Source organism: Manihot esculenta, chromosome 7 (genome assembly GCF_001659605.2).
Source record: "Manihot esculenta cultivar AM560-2 chromosome 7, M.esculenta_v8, whole genome shotgun sequence".
Classification (NCBI taxonomy): domain Eukaryota; kingdom Viridiplantae; phylum Streptophyta; class Magnoliopsida; order Malpighiales; family Euphorbiaceae; genus Manihot; species Manihot esculenta.
Genome location: NC_035167.2, coordinates 927,273 through 941,808, shown reverse-complemented (window position 1 = coordinate 941,808; position 14,536 = coordinate 927,273). Strand labels below are relative to the sequence as shown.

Sequence of the window (14,536 nt, the reverse complement as noted above, 5' to 3'; positions counted from 1 at the left end):
TAAATGTTTTTTTACTCATTATTATTTCTTTTTTTTAAATTATTATTTATTCCTTTAGTTAATAAATATTATTAATTATTTTTATTTATTTAATTAAAAATAATATTTTAAAAAATTTATTATTTAATTTTTATATTATGAAAAATTTATTAGTTTATTTTTTAATTTTAAAAAATATTTTTTTAATATTTTAAAATTTATAATTTTAATAATTAAATATTATAAAAAATTTAAAATATATTTGACAGGAAAATTAATTAGTAAATTTTTTATAAAATTAATAAAATTAATTAATAAAATTTTTTAAAATATAAAAATATTTTAATTTAATTTTTAAAATGAAATGAATTAATTAATAAATATTTTTATAATATAAAAATTAAATAATAATTTTTTAACTATTCATTTATTTATTCGAACCACTGATGCGCTGATGCCGCACGGAAGAACAGCATATGCATTAAAAGCAGTCCAAAACGACGGCTAAGGCCCAATTCTCTTTACAAATCAACGTATTTTCAGTTCCAATCCGCATTATCGAGTTCTTCGATTCAAGCTTTTGATTCTCTTAATTCGCTGCAACGCACAAAATCAGTGAGTACAGCCTAAGCCCTAATCAATCTGCAATTATTTCTTCTCTTTCTTTAATTTTCCCTGTTTTCGATTATTCTTCTCTACGGTTTTGAATTAGCTCCGAATTGAATTCTGTAAATAATAGTGTTGGAGAAATAGGTTGGTGATTGTATTGGCAATTTGTTTGGTTGATAATAAAATTTAAGGGGAAAAAAAAGAAGAAGGAGGATTGGAGTTTGCATTTTCATTTTTAATAGCTTTTCTAGCAGTGATATTATAGGTACAATGATATGAATTTGTAAGACTAGCAAATTGGAATATAGGAATAGATTAGTCTATAGCTTGTCAGAAATTGCTTTTTATTGGGTATTTTCTAGTTCTTATATTGGATTATATTCTTTTATGCTAAGTTCTCTGCTCGTAATTATTGAATTTAGATGTTGTTTTCATTGATTGCAGCTGGTGGAACAGGAGAGTAGGTGGTTGTTGTTTAAATAGAAAGGAAGATTGCTTGAGCTAACTTGAGTTATATTACTGTGTAATGGACGACGACAGTGATTTCACCTTTTGGCAGGCAAGTTGAACGTTTACATCTTTAGAATGAAGCCAGAGTCCCCTAATCTTCTTGTGTTCAATTCGTTGTATCTATCGTGAACTTAGTTTTCATGAGATAGTGTCAATTGTGGATGCTTTTTGCATATTATGATCATTCCTGCTGAAGTTCATGATTTATATTTATTAGGTGGGTGTTACTGCCCAAGATGCTGTTGAGACAAAGAAGCTTGCTTCTGATATTGATGGTATGGTTATAAAAGATGGGCCTTCAACTGGCACGAAGGGTAGCCAAAGTACTGGTATCCTTTGGAAAGATAGCTTGCCAAGTGATGCTTATTCCAAGAAGAAGAAAACTGTTGGTTCTTTGTCTTTCAATGTTATTGATGAGCCATCTTTGAAAAAATCTAGTGATTTGTCCATAAAAGTAGCATCATTAGATGTTGGAACTTCAGTTACAAATTCACAAGGACAAAAATCTTCTGCCAGGAAGCCTGCAGCTCGAACCAAGGTTCCCTTTGAAAAGGGGTATAGCCAAATGGATTGGCTTAAGCTTACCCAAACTCATCCTGATCTTGCAGGTACTTAGTTATAGTTTTGTGATGATCTGTTGATCTTTCATTATTGCTTTTAGTTTTTCTGTCTATGCTTGCTTTGTAGATTTCTGAACATTTAACTTGGTATTTCTTCTGATTCACATCTATTAATATTACAACTTACTAAGTTCTTGCTTTTTTTTTTTTATTTAAAAATCCTGTATTGCTGAGGGATTACGTTTGATGGTTTCTCAAAACTTTAATCTTTAGCTTGATGTGTGAAAATCAAGTGAACATGGAGATCTCTTCGGCTTCTAGTCATTTTCCTTGGATATTAGTGAACATAGTCCTTATAAAACACTAGTAGAGGATAACTTGTTTTATTTGAAGCATTACAGAGTTGGTTTTTGTCGATGTCGGGACATGAAAATATTTGTTTAAAGTTAGCTGTGAGTTTATACTGTCAACATGTGTGCTTGCTTCTATCTATTTGTTTCCATGCATTGGGCATGTGTGCATAGCAGTGACAAATATCCCATTTTATTGCAACTTCTAAGGAAATAATAATGATAACTTCACTGCTTTTACTGTAGTGAATTAAGGAGAAATTTCCCAAATATGTAGTTCAGAAACTCACACCTAATGGTGTGAGTGGGAATATATAACTTTAAAATAAAGTATGCACCAGCATTTATTTTTCCTGTTTGTTTTGTTTCAAAAGTTTCATTGTGCTTTCTAATTTTTATGATTTCATGTCTTCTTTTCCTATTTGCCCCTTGTGTATGAACTATATTGATTCCAATGCTTGACACTGTAAACCAGTAGATTGTTGATCAAGTGGTACTATTCAATTTTTGCTCCATGACTCTAAATTGTGTGTTCTAGGACTGAAGGGACAGTCTAATAAGAGGCTTATTTCAATGAATGAAGTTAAACAACACCAAAATGAAGGTTCCATGTGGACTGTTCTAAAAGGCCGTGTCTATAATTTGTCTCCATACATGAAGTTTCATCCTGGAGGTATGATTATTATTTTATGCTGATACTTTTTTTCAGCTATCGAATGGATAAAAAAAAATGGTGTTCAATAAATCTTCGGAGTTAATGGTCATTTCTACCATGCACATCATGTGATGCTTTTGTGTTCTTGATAAGTTGCTTAATGGTGCATGGGCAACTAAAGGTGCGTTTCATGCCAAAACTGAACTATGAACATATAGTTTAATTGTGGAGGCATCATTTATTCCAAGAGCTACTGCCAGTATTTTTGAATTTATTTCATTCTATTAACTGTGTGACAGGTTTAGTGGCTTGATCTGAGAAATTCCTGTTTTCAGGTGCTGATATGTTGATGAAGGCTGTGGGAAAAGATTGTACATCTTTATTCAGTATCCTTTTCTGGATTTACCTCTGAAGGCTGTTGTCTGGATGTTATTGTAGAAGCTGTTTATTAGATTGAGTAGTTAACCATAGTTTACATGAATACCAAAGGTCTTTGCTTGCTACAGCTTACATGCATAACTAAATTGTGCAAGGATCAAAGATGAAAATATATGCTTATGTGGGTGGTGACTGGTGAGTTATCTTTTGTTCAATCAACAAACTTAGCCATGGTGAGTTATCTTGTGTATTGCTGTGCCTGCATGTCCACACTCTTGAAATGTTGCCTATATTTTTATTTTAAAAGAGGACAAAGGAAGAACCAAAATTTTAGAATTTTATTTCCCCTTCTACAAAAATTATTGAAACTCACAGCATAAGTTGCAATCCTTAGCTTTATGTCAGACAAATATCATGCTTGGGTGAATGCAGAATTTTTAATGGAGAAGTGTCTGGTGGGTACCTTGGATGAGAGCCGGTAAAGCCAGCTGCATTCCTCTGTTCCATAATAGATCCATTGTTCTCATTTTCATGCTAAGCAGACGGGCCTCCATCATTCACCTTTTTAGTAAAAGATTATCAGTGATGCATTTCTTTTTTTACCTCCCCTTTCTAGTTGGGGGCCAATAACATCATGATATATGGAAAATGCCATTTCTTTATGTATTTACTCTGTGCAAGAGATTCTGGACACAATTCACTGTTTCGAAATAAATTGATGTATGAAATGAGAACTTGCTAATGCATCTTTGTTACCATGTGAAATTACTTCTAATGCTGCTGCTAGGCTTATTAATATGCATTTCATAGCCAATTTTTAATTTTTCTTCTAAATTAGCTTAAATTTTTAATTTAATCTCGATTTACCGTAAAAATAAAAAATTCTAAGCCAAAATTCTCCATTTCTTAATTTAGTTCAAAAATAAAAAAGCACAAGTAAATTAGAAAGCTCAATCTCTTATTGTTGGGCCAACACAAGCTCAAGCTCTTAATTTTGTAATGTGAGCTATGATGAAATATGAGATGTTAGAATCCCTATTTAAACTTCAAATTGAGATTAAGAGTTCACAAAAGCAATTTTGAGAAAAACCATTATTTACATTGCTCAAATTCAAACTCTTTAGAACGATGCATGCTTTAGTATATACTGAAAGACATGGTTTAGATGGATACAAAAGCAAAGCAAATGCCTTAACGGTCAAATTCACAAAACGTTTAAATAAAATGACCGTTATAGAATCCAACATCTAAGCAACAGGGAAGACCCTCACTTGATCAAGCACAGGGCCACAAAGGGATCCAAAATCATCAATCCTAGTATGGTAATATGAGCTGTAGAATGTAATTCTTGTCCTGGCTGCAATGGCTTTGAACTTGAAGCTCACAGTCTTGAATCTACCCTTTCCTTGGGACTCAAATGGAACCTTAAAGGTGTCCTTAGCAGCAAATGCTTCAACCATCATTGATCCATGGCAGCCATTTTTAGCATCTCCTACAGTGAATATGAGATTATAGACTTTGTTGGGTATTGTTCTGAGGATTTGGGCAATGGCACTTTCTCTCCCAGCAACAAGCTCAACTGCAGCAAGTCCAAAAGGAACATTGAAATGCTTTGAATCAATGAATTTCACAGCTTTAAGTGATTCAATGATCCAACCAGGAAGTGGGGATGTGAAGTCTTCTTGCTTTGGAGGGAGGAGGACTCCATTGGAAGAGTTGAGAAAGCGATGAGGACCTTCTTCAAAGCCTGAATTTTTCACCAAGTTATATCTTGTGGGTCTTGGAGGAAACAGCTCTTTAATGGCAACAGCATCAATAAGTGGTCCACAAGCAGGATCTTCTTGGACACCAGGATTGTGAAATATTACCTTGGCAACATTGGATTTAGCTCTAAATCCCCAAGCATAAGTGTCACCACCATTACTGCTGTACAGTGTCTGCAGAGGCAGATCCCCAAATAAAGGAGGCACAGAGACTCTGAGAACCTCATCTTGAGCACAAGTTCTTGATGCACCAAATGTAAGAGCATAGAGAGAGCCTGGTTTTACAGGTATGACTTGAGAGATTGAGGCCTCATTGCCTAGTCTCACAGCATGAACACCATGAGCTACATTGAAGAACATCCCACCAGGTTGTGGACCAGCAGAGATGTATTCCACCAAGCCATTGGTTTCCCAGCCAGGCAGTGCATATTTTCCTTTGAGTACTGTCCTGTGCAGGTCACTTGGCTTTGGTTTCTGCTCAAAATTGCCATTTTTGAGGAATCCTGAAGGAAATGGGTAAAGAAGTTAGTTTAAGCAGAAAGGACTGCCAACAATGTTAAGTTCCAGTCAAGCTTAACTCATCCAAAGCTAGCTCAAGGTGGAGTGCACAATACCCTTATAACCCCACGCACTCCTCACCCCGGACTAAAATGGAGCCTAAAATGGCTCTGACAACATGATAAATTTGAATCAAACTTAACTCAAGGAAAAGGAAAGAGTATCCAAGTACTTATAATGCCCTCATGCCCAAGCTCAGGACGGACTATGGCTTAATGCCATGTTAAATTTGGGTGAGGTTTAACTCACTCCAAAAAAGAACGAACTTAAGTGGGGAGTGCTGAAAGAGTCTTATAATCCCACAAACAACACAAAAACCCAACTCGAAAAACATATTTTAAAGCTAAACCCAAATCATCAAGAAGAAAATGAGGCTTTTACTTGAAAGATGTGACATTACCTTCCATGTATTTGGCAGCCAAAGCAGACCCATTGAAGAGCAAGAAGAAAGCAAGCAAAAGGGAAACCCCCATTGACATTTTCAAGAAGAAATGAGGACAATGTAGAAGGAGAATGGGAGAGAAGGGAAGTTCTTGATACAGAAGAGAGAGAGGGACAGAGCAAGAAATGCTTCAAATTTATAGAGAGAAAAGTAGGAAGAATGAAATAAATGGAGATGGGCTGTTGTTGAAGATTACAGGGGAAACAGAGATTGGTTAGCAGAAATCGCGTTCAACAGCTAGAGCTGTGGTCCATTTGTCTCCTCCTCGTCCGCGTTTTCTCAAACCGACAACGACAACTTTTTCCAATCGCCACAGTTCTTGGCAGTGGCACTTGTGTAATTTTTTTCTGTAATATTTTAAAAATTATCATTCATTAATGATTTCTTTAATTTTTTAATTTATTTAATCAAATTAAAAAAAGAAATTACATAAAATTATTTAAAATTTTTTTATTAAATTATTAAATATTCTGAATATATCAAACTAATATTATTAAAATAAATAATTAAAAAAATTAAAATTAAATCAACTCCACATAAATATAACTTTTTAATACTATAATGAATTTAGTAGGTAATTTTTATTTTTTATTATATATCTTAATACTATTATTTTGTTGCATCACCTCATTATAATAAAATATTTATTTAATAATTAATTTCTCTATTTTTTTAATTAAAAAAATAAAATTTAAAATCTCTCATATTTATTTAGATATATTCACTATCGAATTAAATTTATAACTGCTTCTCTATATTTTATATATTTTTTCATATGACATTTTGAAAATAACTTTTTAATTTGGTTAAATTAACAAATCTTTTAAATTAATTAATTAATTTAACCTAGATATGTCAGATTATGTTTCTTACATGAATTATCTTAACCCCACCATTAATTATGGTGGGCTCATGATAATTGAGGAAATTTTCTATGAAATTATTGCTTCATTAGTGGGAAAAACATTATATGACGGAATATATATATTAAAAAATTTATATTTAAGTTTTTTAAATAATTTTTTAAAGAATAAATATTTTTTAAGTGTTTTATTAAAATTATAAAATTGTTTATACATAAATTTATTTAATATTTTTTATTTTTAATATTACAATCAAATAAAATAGTTGCTTTTTAAAAGATATTTTTCATGAAAATATTTTTTTACAAATATTTTTTTTTTGGCTAAGAATGAGATACAAATTAGATTTTAAGGTTTTATATTTTTTTTATAATAATTTTGTAACATAGAGAACTTTGGTAGGGGTGAGCATTCGGTCGGTTCGGTTTTGAACCGAACCGAACCGAATAAATCGAAAACCGAAATTTGAGTGTTTATGAAAACCGAACCGAACCGATTTTGGTCAGAACCGAATCGAACCGAACCGGTCTGATTCGGTTCGATTCGGTTTGATCGGTTTCGATTTTTAATAATTTTTTTATTTTTTACACTTTATTTTTAATATTTTAAAATTTAATTAAAATATTTTAATTTTAATATGATTTAATTTCTATATATTATTAAAAAAACATATTATTATTACTAATCGGTTCGGTTCGGTTTTTTCGGTTTTTTTCTGATCAAAACCGAACCGAACCGAAATAACTGAAATTTTTAAAATTAAAAACCGAATCGAACCGAACCGAAATATATAAAAAATCGAACCAAATTTTTAAATCAATTTGATTCGGTCAATTTTTTCGATTTGAACCGAATACTGCTCACCCCTGAACTTTGGGACCATTTGTTAATAGATAAGCAATCAACATATGGCCTATAGCTTGTATGATTTGACCTTTAAGAAAAAGAAAATATGGCCTACATGCATGTGCACCTAAGGACCATGTACCATTATGTAACCCACATGCACTTGCTAACAAGGTTCCTATATATTAGTTAAGTAATTTGAGAAACTAACTATTTAATCATTTTATTACTTTTTTTTTAATTTCATTTCTTTTAATTTTTTTATTTTAAATAATAAAATTGATAGAAAAATTAATTAAATTGAATTTTTGTAAATTTTTAGATTTGAAACTGAAGGTCTAATTATTATTATTATTTTTGGAATTGACATCTTTAGGCCCAAATCTTTTTTTTTTTTTGTCTGAAAATGTGATAATTGCAAAAGGGCCCAATCCGTGTGATGTAACCTTCAAGGCTATATCCTCTTTGTACTTTTGATTGCTTCTATAGTCAACATTAGCTATCATCAACTTTCTCTTTATTATAACAACTACTTTTAACTAAATCTTGTATTGTGGTTTATAGCTGTTTAAGATTGAAGTGGGAAAGTTAATAATTTCTTTTTTTAAATTACTTTAGATGTTATGAAAAATGTTTTAATTATTAATTTTCCATGTTTTAATTGTTACAGTAAAAAAATTTTTTTTTTTTAAATTATAAAAATTTATGCTGAGAGACTAATCATAAACTTACCTCCATTTAGATCTAGCCACATGATAGAAATCGGTAATTTCAGTTTGAAATTAGGGGTTCCAAATTAGATTGTAGGGTTCTTTAATTTAAGTTTTATTTCTAATTTAAGTTTGGCTTGAATCTTAATTTTCAAGAATTTTAATGATTTGAAATTTTTTAAAAAGAAAAAAAATATTTAAGATTTAACCCAGCAAGTTGATTGAAAACCAGTTTTCAATCACTTCAGATCAATTTTAGCTCTTTCAATCTTGCTTTAATTCATATTGTACTAGCAAGTCTTGAAAGCAAAGGTTGTTGATGAGGAGATTACATTCATTAGTCCTGTAGAAGATTCCATCGCCATTGTTATAGCTAAGCAAGATTTCAGAAACAAGCTTCTAAAACCTTAATACCCATTACACTGCATACTCCATGTTGGTTAACCTTATTTTGAAATTGGCAGGTATAATCTGTCTGCTTTAATTTCATGAAAATCCATGCATCTTCCTTTTTTTAATTTAAATTGGAAAATAAAGTAAAATTGCCCATCAATCTTTGTTGCATTTATTTTTTGAAAATATTCCATAATAATAAAAAGCCTCCTAAAGTTACATGAATGGATAGTTTAGCATAATAATATGCATTATTGAATTACAAAATAATTCTTATTCTTAATTGCAAATTACATTCTAATTAATCAAACCCATAGACTAACTCGCCATTTGATGATGAAGAACTCAAAATATTATCATTCTGAAACTCCTAGAAATAAAACGAAAGAAAGAAAAAAAATGTTAGTTGATAAAGCAATAAACTAAAATAGTATAAAAAAATAAAATCGAAAAACATATATAATAATTAATTTACCTGTGGATGTAGTTGTTGAATATTTTTGAGCATACACTACCTGCTCTTCTCTTTGCTCAACTTGAGATGTAAATATCACCTCTTCTGTCGAATGCGTAGGTTTTTTCAAGGAAACTTCCTCTAATGTTTTACTTAATATGTCCCCAAACTTTGTCTTAAAAAAGTCTGTTTTACATTCAGTTGACGATGTTTGGAACACAGTGTTTTTCTGTAGTAGCTGAAGTTCATATTCCAACATCCGTTTTAACTCGTACTCAAACTTGGTACTCAGTGTTACTGAATGATAGTTACAGTCGACAGTTATGTCACCATTACCCTAAACAAAAAACAATAAGAAACAATAAGTTGATCGTCAAATGAAAAATTAAAGAACAGTAATATATATATAGACCTGAGTCTTTTATATAAGACTTAAATTTTAAAAAATTTGACTTGATTAACTAAAATAATTAAAAAGCAGTAAACAAATGAAACTACTCTTTACTTTTCTAAATAAAATTAAAGAAATAAAGTTTAAGCATGTTAATAATCAATTTGAATTTAGAATAAATTAAATTCGAGTTCAAGTACAGAGTAATTACCTTTTTTATTATTTCGAGTAGCCAATAGTAAATCTTCTTATATCTCTCAAGATTAAACTCAATGCGATATATGAAAACTTTGCCTGAGGAATGTCTACAAGGACGACAGCAAAGGGAATTCTCTGATTGAGTTTGGTCGCCTTTTAGACCATCCAGACGAAGGAAAAACCGTTGAGATTGCTTGGAATTTTCAGCATGACCGTTTCCTTCTTCTGGCTCTCTTGTGCATCTTAACTCGTCATTCACTTTCTTGCACCGAAGATTCATCGACTTGTTCTGGGATTCTGGCGATTTCATCCAATCAACCAGCCATTGGATGTTGTCTCCTTGCTTCTTACCACCCACTAGGTGTCGTTCTATTTTTATTGTTGTCCCAAGAAAGAAAGCTAAGGTGACGATGGCTATGGCGATCACACGTACATTTGTCGACCATGGCCACCACACGTACTTTTGTAAACGAAACTGATTTTCATTTGTCTGGTTCTGCTCCTTTTCTGTAGACATTTTGGAGTTAGGAACAAATAAAGCTTTTTTTTTTTCCTTGAGGACTCTCACTTGGGATGGAAAGTGGAGAACAGTTGATTCCTTATATAGACAGAGCTAAGAGAGCCTCCATGAACATGACCCATAATTAATTATTGCTTTTAAGTAGACAAAGACTTCATAAGTTTATATATTTTAATAACCTATATGGAAATTTTTTTACATAAAATTGAGGATTTACTATCTTAAGTTGGATCTAGAGTTCTTATAATATATTGTTAATTAATTAAATAGATTCTTCGTCTTTGATAGCAAAAAATAATTTTAATTTTTTTATTTAAACGTGTTAGTTTTTTTAGAAGTTATTTTTTGAAAATAATTTAATTAGATTGAGGAAAATAAATTATTTTCTCCTACTAAAAGAAAAAAAATTCTTGATTTACAGGAAAGCAAAAAAAAAAAAACAATTTGTCAACTAACAAAAACAATTTCACATTTTTTATAAATTTTAAATTTGCTAGCTAAGTTACCCAAATCAAACAAGACTTAAATACTTTTAAATCACCCAAAACTCCTAATTTAACCTGTAAATCCTTAAAATTAAATAAACAAATTCTTAAACCTACCTTTCTTTAACAAAAATTAGGGTTAACAAAATTGATGATTGGAAATTAAAAATTGTTAAATCTATATAAAAAAATTCTACATAAACATCAACACTAAATTTAAAAATTAAATATAATCGTGAAAAAATTTGAAACTATGAACTTTTTCAGACACCTCTAAAGTTAAATAATGAGTTTATAATCATAAAACAATATAATAATTTGGCCTTTTTAATTTAAATGGCCTTGATCATGGAAAATTAAAAATTATAAAAATATAAATATTGAAAATAATTTTAAAAATTAATTATAATTTTAAAAAATTAAACGAAAAAGGTTTTATCATTTAAAATTAAAATATAAGACCATAATAATTAAAAAACACAACTTTTATTTTTTTCATCCAATTGACCAAATTTTAAATGTGCTTACAAAATAGTTTTATAAATTAAGTCAAATACCTATATAAATATAGCATTGTTTAAAATTTGGAATAATTTATTTGTTTTATTAAGTCAATACTTTTCCCATCAGTTTATGCATATGGAGTAGTTCTTTCCTCGATCCTGAAATCTAGGATCAAGATGCTATGCTGCCCAACTAGAACCCCAACTAGGAGCGCGTCTTCTTCAAATTCCGCAAAAATGCAAATGTACTGGTTTTTTTTTTTTTCTGTTTTTTAAGACCCACCGCTCTTCAATTTAAATTTAGTCAAAATCATTTTCTAATCCGATCTTAGTCAAAGATGATATAAGCATTTGTATTAAATTTTTTGCGAGTATAAAAAAATGATAATTAAATTAATAAATATTAAAATCAATAATTCGATACTCATTTTTATTTATTGAGATTGAAAGTCTAATTTTTATGAATAGGTTAAATATTATAAAAAATAATAATGCGAATAGAATTTAATTTTAATTGAATATAAAAAAAAACCAATTAAGAAATAACGAGCAAGCATCATGCAATGTTACAAAATCAAGCCTACGTAATTGTCTTACATCATGTAGCTGATTAATGTTTTGTTAAGAGAAAAAAGGGTTGGTAACACAGCCATGGGAAATAATTTATTTAGAATTTGGAATGATTTATTTTTTATTAACTCAATATTCTTCCATTATTTTATACATAGATATACTATTGATGAATTCTCATGGAATATTGTTAATAACAGCTAAGAGAATGCATGATAAATTTCTGAAGGTCAGTTTTATCATATATTATTATTAATTTTAATTTTTACAGTGCACAATTATAATGTAAGTCTTGTTCCTCTAAATATTTTTGAAAATATTTTAAAAAGAATGGTAAAATTTGATTTCTATTAGTTAATGTTAAAATTTTCATTAGACTTCTTAATATTTATAAAAATGATAAATAAATATAATAAATTTTAAGTTAAAAAACTGGCTTCTTCAAATTTTCTACTGGTCTTTAATAATTTTTTTAACTTTTTTCGACCCATACAAGTCAATCAAATTTTAGCTTTTGAAATTAAGGACTGGAATTGGATTGCAAAATTTTACAGTTTAGATTTTAATTTAAAAAAGATAATTACAATAGTGATAAATAATTTAATAGTCCATATTTTAGATAATAATGATGAATAATTTATTTTACCAATAAGTTTTTCTATAATTTAATAGGTTGTTGGTTTGAATTATGTCTAATAACGCAAAAATAAAATTTACTAACAGTCCATTTTTAACTTTTGAAATTATATATATATATATACTAGTTGTTTTTCATTTGGAGGCCTTTGTGCATACGTACTAGTTCTTGATCCTCGATCCTGGAATCTAGGATCAAGATGCTATGCTGCCCAACTAGGAGCGAGTCTTCTTATAAATCAGCAAAAATGATAATCAACATATGTTGATTTCCAAATTAGATGAAATTAAAAAAAGGCAATAACTCATAAAATAATTGGATACTGAAAACTCTAATACTCTTTTGTTTTTTTTTAAAAAAAAGTTATATAAGAATTATAAAATTAAAACTTCATGGATTATCAGTTTTTTTTTTCTCTTCACGTCAATGTGTCACTTTCTATATAAGTTAGATTATAAAGTGAGATTTTACACGCTATAAAATATTAAAAATATAACAATAAAATCTATCGATTAAATTATAAAAAAAATAATTATTAAAATAAATAGTCGATAATTTAAAATATTAATAATAAAATTATCGATTGATAAAAAATTATAATTATATTTTTAATTTTTTACAGCGACTCTTTTAATTTTTTTATATGATTGGAATATTTTTAATTGGCATTAAAGAGGTGGAGTTAAATTTAGGTCCTTTTATATAGAAAGGATATTTAATCCTCCCCTTCTTCTTTTTCCCTTTTAAATAAAACGAGCCCACTCCATTACTGCATAATAAAATGAGAGAATAAAATTACAATTTTGCAACACCAAACTCATCACACAATCATTCAACTCTTCGATCCAAATTTAGTCAAAATTCTTTTTTAATCCGATTTTAATTAGTGAAGGCATGAGTATTCACATTAGACTCTTTATGAGTATAAAAAAACCACAACTAGATCAATAAGTATTAAAAATAATGGTTTAATATTTATTTCTTTTTAGTGAGATTATAGATTTAATTTTTAAAAATAAAATAAATATTCGCTGAAAATATTTTATTTTTTAGTGAGTCGATCCGGTGTGAATATAATTTATTTTTTAATGAGTCGATCTGGTGTGAATATAATTTATTTTTACTCTAATAATTTTGAAATTTTGGAAAAAATTCTTATTATCCTCATTTCATGTATTCATTAGTAAATTAACTTCTTAATCCATTCATATATGAAATAGTAAATTAATTTCCTAATCTATTAAATTTTAAATGGAAACTAACGGTCTTCTTGTTGTGCAGGTAGTAGCAAAATCGGATTGTAATTTATCTTACTTTGGTAGTTTTACTGTAAAATGTAAAAATTCTTCTTTCAAAGTTTACTGGTATTTATATTTTATGTTAGTAAGTCTCCAAATATCGTATCTATTTATAGGGGCGAGTAGTATTTAATTCAAATCGAAAAAATGTGATCAAATCGAATTAATTTAAAATTTTAGTTTGATTTTTATTCATTTTGATTCGATTTTTAATTTTAAAAATTTTAATTATTTCGGTTCAATTTGATTTTTATAAAAAAATTAAAAAATTGAACCGAACCGATTAGTGATAATAATATATTATTTTTAATAATATAGAAAGATTAGATCATATTAAGATTAAAATATTTTAATTAAATTTTAAAATATTAAAAATAAAGTGTAAAAGATAAAAAAATATTAAAAATTTAAATCCATTAAACCGCACTGAATTGAACCGAATCAGATCGGTTCGATTCGATATCTGACTAAAATCAATTTGATTTTATAAATATTAAAAATTTTAATATTTATTCAATTCTGTTCGATTTTAAACCGAATGGACCAAATGCTCACCCGTCTATTTATTATTTAAAGCGGTTATTACTACATAAGTTCAAAATGCTTGGATGATTGTTCTCGATATTTATTGATAACATGTTGTTTTTTGATCGTCTTAGTGTATTATTTTTTTGAAAGCAAAACTACTGATTATATTAATAAAATTTTATTAAATAAAGTATGAGCCGTTAGAGTAGTATTATAATTTTTGTTAAATAAGGAGAATTACCTATTATGTACTGCCAAATTAGTATTTTCAAAATTGCTAGTTGATGTCAATCCTGTCACAAATCATGGTGGAGCAGAATTGCTGGAATCACACAG

General features: G+C 28.8%; 2 protein-coding genes across 2 annotated transcripts; one reads left to right on the top strand and one right to left on the bottom strand.

Moving 5' to 3' along the window:
* Nucleotides 1-428: 428 nt before the first annotated feature.
* LOC110619807 (cytochrome b5 domain-containing protein RLF) lies at nt 429-3,799 on the top strand. Its single transcript, XM_021763365.2, has 6 exons — nt 429-594; nt 1,033-1,147; nt 1,316-1,706; nt 2,547-2,681; nt 2,999-3,049; nt 3,447-3,799. Exons 2-6 carry the CDS (start codon nt 1,115-1,117, stop codon nt 3,521-3,523), a joined length of 687 nt encoding a protein of 228 aa, XP_021619057.1. The 5' UTR covers nt 429-594; nt 1,033-1,114; the 3' UTR covers nt 3,524-3,799.
* Nucleotides 3,800-4,118: 319 nt separating this feature from the next.
* Nucleotides 4,119-5,992, bottom strand: LOC110618449. The gene is made up of 2 exons (XM_021761581.2): nt 5,763-5,992; nt 4,119-5,307 (listed from the first exon to the last, which is right to left on the bottom strand). Exons 1-2 carry the CDS (start codon nt 5,839-5,841, stop codon nt 4,289-4,291), a joined length of 1,098 nt encoding a protein of 365 aa, XP_021617273.1. The 5' UTR covers nt 5,842-5,992; the 3' UTR covers nt 4,119-4,288.
* Between the last annotated feature and the right edge of the window lie 8,544 nt (nt 5,993-14,536).

Bases quoted from the DNA above. Each gene is read 5' to 3' on its own strand.
- LOC110619807 (XM_021763365.2), top strand. From the start codon at position 1,115: ATGGACGACGACAGTGATTTCACCTTTTGGCAG. The intron at 1,707-2,546 runs GTACTTAGTTAT...TGTGTGTTCTAG, and splicing joins AACTCATCCTGATCTTGCAG to GACTGAAGGGACAGTCTAAT. The intron at 2,682-2,998 runs GTATGATTATTA...TCCTGTTTTCAG, and splicing joins CATGAAGTTTCATCCTGGAG to GTGCTGATATGTTGATGAAG.
- LOC110618449 (XM_021761581.2), bottom strand. From the start codon at position 5,841: ATGTCAATGGGGGTTTCCCTTTTGCTTGCTTTCTTCTTGCTCTTCAAT. The intron at 5,308-5,762 runs GTAATGTCACAT...CATTTCCTTCAG, and splicing joins GGCTGCCAAATACATGGAAG to GATTCCTCAAAAATGGCAAT.